Genomic DNA, 8,116 nt, shown 5'->3' on the forward strand with positions numbered 1-8,116 from the left:
GCAGAAGTAGATGCAGTCAAAGGGAAGCTAGTAAAATGCATGAGGGGAGAAAGGAATAGAAGGATATGCTGATGGGGTGAGATGAGGAGGCTCGTGTGGAGCATAAACACCGGCATGGACCAGTGGGGCTGACTGGCCTGTTTCTGTGGTGTACATTCTATGTAATTCTATGTCTGTAATAAGTAAGTAAAGAAAGGTAATGTTCAATTACCTTTTGTGTACCTAAGCCCCTCTAATCCCCTCTAAGTGGTGTGGGGTTACAGTTTGTACCAAGCACTGATTATAGTTCAAATAAAGCTGCGGGTCTGAGTGGAGCTGGAAGCAACTGGGCCAAGGGGTCACTACACAGAAGGAGCGTTCTTGTTATATCCTTCTTAGGCAGTCCCTCGGAACCGAGGATGACTTGCTTCCACATTAAAAGTGAGTTCTCAGGTGACTGATGAGTCCAATGCGGGACCTACAGTCTCTGTCACAGGTGGGGCAGACGGTGGTTGAAGTGGCGGGTGGGTGGGGTGCTTGGGTTGACGTGCGCTCCTTGCGCTGCCTGCACTTGGCTTCCGCTTGCTCCCGGCGAAGAGTCTCGAGGTGTTCGGCGCCTTCCTGTTATATGGTAGAGTACTGTAATAGCACTACTCCGCTATATCAGCCATCGTGTATAGCGAGCAAACGGTGTTCCCATGGCGTGCTCACTATAAGTGGTAAGGACTTTATTTATAAACTTAATCTTCCTCTAGATTCATGAATTTAATGCTTGTTTTCTTCAGTTCTATAGTGTCCAGGGTCAGATTTGATTTTCTGGTATGCTTGTCCATATGTGTTACACATACAGATTTTTTTCATCAAAACCACACTTCTTTCTCGTGACACAATAATAGCCTGCTCTATTCAATGATCTGTAAGATTTCAGTTTGACCCAGGGCTTTGTTCAGTTCTTCAGTTTTCTCCTCTGCTGAAGGTGCTGAGCGGCACAAAGGGGTGGTAGTTGCTCTACAGTTGTATAAAGCTCTGATGATCAGACCCCACCTGGAGTACTACATTCAGTTCTGGGCACCGCCCCTCAGGAAGGCTACATTGGTTTTGGAGGGGGTGCAGCGCAAATTCACTAAAATGACACCTAAATGGTTAAATAATGAGGACCGGTTGCATAGACGAGGCTTGTATTCCCTTGAGTATAGAAGATTAAGGGTGATCTAATCGCGGTGTTTAAGATGATTAAAGGAGTTGATTGGGTCGATAGAGAGAAACTGTTCCCTCTGGCGGGGGAGTCCAGAACAAGGGGGCGTAACCTTAAAGTTAGAGCCAGGCCGTTCAGGGGTGATGTCAGGAAGCACTTCCTCACACAAAGGGTCGTGGAAATCTGGAACTCTCTCCCTCAAAAAGTTGTTTTGGCTGGGAGTCAATTGAAAATCTCAAAACTGAGATGGATAGAATTTTGTTGGGCAAGGATATTAAGGATTACTGAAACCAGGCGGGTAAATGGAGTTGCGATACAGATCGGCCATGATCTAATTGAACAGCGGAACAAGCTCGAGGGGCTGAATGGCCTCCTCCCATTCCTATGGGTACAGTATGTGTGAGAAAGGTCATTCGGTCCAGCTTAGTTCATCCATCCAAAGAACCATAAAGTAGTTCCTCCTCCTTCAGTGTGACATCCAGTTGGCTCCAGAGTTTTAATCTCCACTATCCTATCCAGGAATTAATTCTGTGTTTTGTTCCTCTTTGTCCTTAAACCCACCTCTTTGGCCAAGCTTTTGGTCACCTGTCCTAATGTCTCCTTTGGTTGGCTGGTTGTCTGATGAGCGCTTTGGGACATTTTACTATGTTAAAGGCGCTTTATAAATGTAAGTTGTTGTGTGAAGAAAACTTTCCTGATATCAGTCCTAATCGGAATTCCGTATCCCTTTGCTCTACTCTTGCAATTTAAAGTAGCTTTCTGAACTTGCCTTTTCCATACCATTTGCTATCTTGGAGGGAGTGCAGCGAAGATTCACCAGGCTGATACCTGGGATGGCAGGAATGACGTATGAGGAGAGATTGGGTCGATTGGGCTTATACTCACTGGAGTTTAGAAGAATGAGAGGGGATCTCATTGAAACTTATAAAATTCTAACAGGACTAGATGCAGGAAGGATGTTCCCGATGGCGGGGGAGTCCAGAACCAGGGGTCACAGTCTAAGGATAAGGGGTAAGCCATTTAGGACAGAAATGAGGAGGAATTTCTTCACCCAGAGAGTGGTGAACCTGTGGAATTCTCTACCACAGAAGGCAGTTGAGGCCAATTCATTAAATATATTCAAGAAGGAGTTAGATATATTTCTTAAGGCTAAAGGGATCAAGGGATATGGGGAGAAGGCAGGGACAGGGTACTGAGTTTGGATGATCAGCCATGATCTCATTGAATGGCGGAGCAGGCTCGAGGGGCCGAATGGCCTACTCCTGCTCCTATCTTCTATGTTTCTATCTTCTATAAGATTGACTCTCCAGACACCACCTTTCAATGCTGAGGTCCAGTTACTCCAGTAATTCTTCTCATAATTCAGACCTCTGACACTAGGGATCAGACTTGTGCCTCTGTTCTGCCCTTGAGTGTCTCCCTTGTATCTCCGTGACCAGAACTGGACACAGCACTCGAGATGAGGTCTGGCAGAGCACTGTACGGTTTGAGCGGGACCTCCTCTGACTTGTACACCTACTGTTTGGGCTATATAGTTCAGCATTCCATTGGCTTGGTGGGTTGCTGCTCTGCATTGGTTGGACATGTTGATCCTGGAGTCGACTGAGACTCGTAGCTCTTTCAACGTCAGTCTTGGCTGTTTCCACACTGTTCATAAGTCTGTCTTGCTCATTTCTCCTTCTACATGTAGTACTTTCCATTTCACCTGCCACTATTCTGCCCACTTGCATATTTTGCAGTTTCCACTCTTCCCCCTTCCTCCCCCCCACTCTCCTAAAAAGCCTGGATGTAGTAAAAGTAATTGAAAATGTTGAAATCATTGAGGATGATGCAAAGAATGGTAATCTGTAGTTAAATTTGAGTACTGGGACTACTTTCACTGAAGCAGAGAAGGCTGAGAGAAGATTCAAGAGAGATTTTTAAGATTATGAAGGATTTTGACAATGAGTAGGGAAAGAAAGAGGGAGACACAGAGGAAGAGAGAGAATGGGAGAGATAGAGAGACCGAGGTGGAGAGGGAGAATCAGTGACGAGGAATCATCAATTTCAAATAGTCACTCAGCGAGCAAGTGGGGTTTAGGAGAAATTTCTTTACATAGCAGATTGTTGGAGCTTGGAATGCTATGCCACAGGGAATGGTTGAAACATAGAAACATAGGAGTCGGCCATTTGGCCCTTCGAGCCTGCTCCGCCATTCAATATGATCATGGCTGATCCTCTATCTCAATACCATATTCCCGCTCTCTCCCCATACCCCTTGATGCCTTTTGTGTCTAGAAATCTATCTATCTCCTTCTTAAATATATTCAGTGACTTGGCCGTCACAGCCTTCTGTGATAGAGAATTCCACAGGTTCACCACCCTCTGAGTGAAGAAATCTCTCCTTATCTCAGTCCTAAATGTCCAAGGATCTCGTCTGAGGCAGACATCATTGTTCTCTCCCTTCCTGGATACTAGTGCAGAATAATGGCTTGAGGGAGAGACCAATTCTTTTAAAGGAAAATTGGATAAATATTTGAAGGTGAAGAAGATGGGAGAGGGTTGATTGGGGTTAATTTTGGATTGCTCTAGCAAAGAGCTGGCACAGACACGATGGGCCAAATGGACTCCTGCAGTGCTTTAAACCTTTATGGTTCTGTGTCTTTTCCCTAGGAACAGAAAATCTTTGGTTTGTCAGCTTGTCTATGAATTGGCAATCCACCAGGGTGAGACAGAGCCATACAGCCAAAGAGGGACCCAGGTTTAAATCCCTTTCTAGACTGGGTTAGTTGAACTCTGCCAAGATGGTGTTGGGGCTGCTACAATTGGCCTCAGTGCCCCTACATCAACAACAACAACTTTAACGTAGTAAAACGTCCCAAGGTGCTTCACAGGAGCTTTATCAAACGGAATTTGACACCGAGCCGCATAAGCAGATATTGGGTTAAGGAGCGTCTTAAAGGAGGAAAGAGAGGTAACAAGGCGGAGAGGTTTAGGGAGAGAATTCCAGAGCTTAGGGCCTTGGCAGCTGAAGGCACGGCCACCAATGGTGGAGCGATTATAATCAGAGATGCTCACGAGGTCAGAATTATAGGAGCACAGATATCTCGGAGAGTTGCAGGACTGGAGGAGATTAGAGATAGGGAGGGGAGAGGCCATGGAGGATTTGATAACAAGGATGAGAATTTTAAAATCAAGGCGTTGGTTAACCGGGAGCCAGTATAAGTCAGTGAGCACAGGGGTGATGGGTGAACGGGACTTGGTGCGAGTTAGGACACGGGCAGCAGAGTTTTGGATGACTTCGAGTTTACAGAGGGTGGAATGTGGGAGGCCAGCCAGGAGTCAGTCAAGTCTAGAGGTAACAAAGGCATGGATGAGGGTTTCAGCAGCAGATGGGCTGAGGCAGGGGCGGAGACGGGCAAAGTTCCGGAGGTGGAAATAGGCGGTCTTAGTGATGGCATGGATATGTAGTCGGAAGTTCATTTCGGGGTCAAATATGACACCAAGGTTGCAAACAGTCTGGTTCAGCCTCAGATGGATGCCAGGGAGAGAGTTGGAGTCAGTGGCCAGAGAATGGAGTTTGTGGCAGGGACCAAAGACAATGGCGTTGGTCTTCCCAATATTTAGTTGGAGGAAATTTCTGGGGGGGTTGAGAGAAGTGGTGCTGAGGTAGAGCTGGGTGTCGTCAGCAGACATGTGGAAACTGACGCTGTGTTTTCAGATGATGTCTCCAAGGGGCAAAATGTAGATGAGAAATAGGAGGGGGCCAAGGATAGATCCTTGGGGGACACCAGAGGTAACATTACAGGAGCGGGAAAAGAAGCCACTGTAGATGATTCTCTGGCTACAGTTAGATAGATACGAATGGAACCAGACGAGTGCAGTCCCACCCAGCTGGATGACGGTGGAGGGGCATTGGAGGAGGATGGTGTGGTCAACCATGTCAAAGGCTGCAGACAGGATGAGGAGGGATAGTTTATCTTTGTCACAGTCACATAGGATGTCACTTGTGACCTCTTGGGGACAATGACTTCTTCCTCCAGTAGTCACTTGGACAAGGTCCCAGAGAGTGACGAGCACTTGTGGAACTATGGGCAGTGAGGAATCAAAGAGCTTTCACACAAAGGGTAGTGGAAATCTGGGATTCTCTTCCCCCAAAAGGCTGTGGATGCTGAGGGTCAATTGGAGCGTTCAAGACTGAGACCAATAGATTTTTTGTTAGGTAAGAGTTTCAAGGGATATGGAGCTAAGATGGGTAAATGGAGTTGAGGTTCAGATCAGCCATGATCCGATTGAATGGCGGAAGAGGCTGGAGGGGCTGAATGGCCTACTCCTGTTCCTAGGTTCCTATCTAACATCTCATCTGAAAGATGGCACCTCTGACAGTGCAACACTCTCTTAGTGCTGCATTGGAATACAGGCTGGGGAGGCTGAATGGCCTCTTCCTGTTTCTATGTTCTTAAGGAGCCAGTACTTTTAGATGAGAGGGAGAAAGTTGATGCAGAGAAAAAAATTCAGATCTAAAGTCTACCTCCTTTCCCCCTTAACTGAGGCCAAGTGGCCCTGAGACACAGATTGGTTGAACAGAAAAATTAATCGCCTTTTTCCCTCTTTTCTCGACTCCCGCCAATCAGATTTTCGTCCAACCAACCAATGTCACCGTTACCAAGATGGATGTCAACAACCTAGCCATGGTCATGGCCCCCAACTGCCTCCGCTGCCAATCCGACAACCCCCGGGTCATATTTCAGAACACACGGAAAGAAATGTCCTTCCTGCGAGTGCTAATTCAACATCTGGACACGAGCTTCATGAAAGACGTGCTATAGCGAGGAGAGTTTAAAAGAAAAAAATTGAAAAGGGAGAAGAGAAACAAAACAAAACAACAACAAAAAACAACGAAGAGAAGCCTTGTACAAAAGTCTAATGGGTTTGTGTCTGCATTTGTTTATACCGAATTGAGATCTTCTTGCCAGTCCCTTACTGGTTGGTGTTGTCTACATTATAAAAAAAAAAATAAGAAGGGAAAAAAAACAACAAAAAAATGGTATTCTATGTAAATTTTGATGCTGGTTCTGATGCTGCTTTATTTGTCCGCTCTTTATGATGCTCCCATCCAGGTCCATCCCCACCTGTGGCACAGTTTACTAATAGTTTATTTTTTAGTTTAGCATTCGTAATTGGGTTTTTAAACCACTTTATAAAGTAACTTTATTTTTATAGCATTTAATTATACAGGGCTAAAAAAAAAAATGAAGCAAAAGACACCCTTTATGTGGCAAGATGTCCTCGTACTGTATATTTCTTTCCTCACTTCTTGCAGTATTTTGCTGTGAATTTAAGCCAAGAGTATTCCAAACCGTACGTCGTTTGAATTCTTGCGTGAAAGACATTCAAAATATTGGCGGTTTATTTTTTAAAAAGAATTGTTTCGCTGTGTTTTTTTTTCCTCCTCTCTCTCAATAATCTGTGACTTTTTCTTCCAACAACAAAAAAAAGATCATTCAATTCCCTTTCGAGTTTGAGGGCAGTGCAGAACTCGCCCCTCTTTGGTGCTAACTCTCATCGGTCTGGTAGCTTAGATGCCAGTGTTTTAATCCAGTTTGCCCGGTTTAGGGCTTTCAAGGTTAGTCCGTTCGAGCGAGTCTGAATGTCTTTCGGATTTACACGGAATGGTGGAAGTCGATACCCTAAACACTGGTGGAAAAATCCCAGAATCTCACGTTGTAAAAATGGGTGTTTAATTCATTCGCTGGCTATAAACCAATGGCCTATAACGAATTCTGTTTTTAAAAGAAAACGCTGAATTGCGATCTCCTCCCTGTATCTGAAAAGTAAAATAATATTAACCGTTTCTTTGCAAACACCTGAGATCCGAACTGCGTGTAAACCCGAGAAGCTGCCTGGGCCGTTCTCTGTCGCTGTCTAATTTGAAACAATTCCTACACTAGGCAGCTCGCTGGGTTTCAGCTGGAGGCTGATATTGAGTATTGCGGACAGATAGGTTGACCTGATAGATTATAAAAGCACAAATAGACTCGGAGGGGTAAAGGGCAAGCCCAGAGCTTTCACGGAGCCTAAACACATGCTCTAACAGGTCCTGCTTCAGAGGCTGACTGCTCACTAGCCTAAGCACAATAACCTCTGTGTATGTAAAGGGCCGGAGTGTCCCGCAGATTGGAGTGTAGTGTGCACTGTGTGCCATGCACCGATTCTGCTGGTTTCCTTGACTGATACTTAATCACCCTCTCCGCAATGTTGAAATTGGGACTGGTCGCCCTCTCTCTTACTCCCACACTTAGCCCAGGACCTCGGGACTGTGAGTCTCCTGACCTTCCTCAGTCTTGCCTTCCTCGGACAAACCTATGGGCTGTTAAAACACGAGCTGTTAAGCCACTTAATGTCAGCAGTCTTATTTATACTTCTATCGCAGTGCTGTCCTGCACGAACAGGTTTTAGCTGTTCACTAAGGTTTTCAACTGTTTAAAATGACACCTTCCCCTCGTCCACCTCCCCCCCCCCCACCGTCCACCTTCCCCCCCCCCCCTCCTTTCACCTCTTTCCCCCCCCGTCCACCTTCCCCCCCCTTTCCACCTTCCCCCCCCCCCCGTCTACCTTCCCCCCCCCCCTCGTCCACCTTCTTCCCCCTCCCTTTCCACCTTCCCCCCCCCCCTCCTTTCACCTCTTTCCCCCCCCCCACCCCCCACCAATGGTTTGGATGTTAAAGCCAGAGTGTATCTGGGAGCAGTCCTACAGACCAGACGTTCCCAGGTCTGTACTGAGCTGTCTCTTCTCATTCACTGTGGCAGTAGGGGTGCTACAATAGTTTCTCCTTTAACTACTTAGCAAATAGCGACCTGACTCGGTCGAGCAGACATTTGATTAACTAACCGTGACCCCAAGTGACATTTTGCTCGAGTTCATTTCACCCTTTTTAGTCTTGCTTTCAGTGCATGGCCCAGG

The 8,116-nt window shown here is 46.2% G+C and overlaps 1 protein-coding gene across 3 annotated transcripts in view; it reads left to right on the forward strand.

Moving 5' to 3' along the window:
* Positions 1 to 6,113, forward strand: part of arhgap39 (Rho GTPase activating protein 39) — a 549,348-nt gene extending 543,235 nt beyond the window's left edge. For all 3 annotated transcript variants that reach the window (XM_085987363.1, XM_085987364.1, XM_085987365.1), the window contains one exon: positions 5,788 to 6,113. In XM_085987363.1, coding sequence (XP_085843489.1) covers positions 5,788 to 5,982 — 195 coding nt within the window. In that variant the 3' untranslated portion in view covers positions 5,983 to 6,113. The remainder of the gene's footprint in view (positions 1 to 5,787) is intronic.
* The last annotated feature ends 2,003 nt before the right edge of the window (positions 6,114 to 8,116 follow it).

This window comes from Somniosus microcephalus, chromosome 5, assembly GCF_052327205.1.
Source record: "Somniosus microcephalus isolate GS21.2 chromosome 5, FLI_Smic_1.0, whole genome shotgun sequence".
Taxonomy (NCBI): domain Eukaryota; kingdom Metazoa; phylum Chordata; class Chondrichthyes; order Squaliformes; family Somniosidae; genus Somniosus; species Somniosus microcephalus.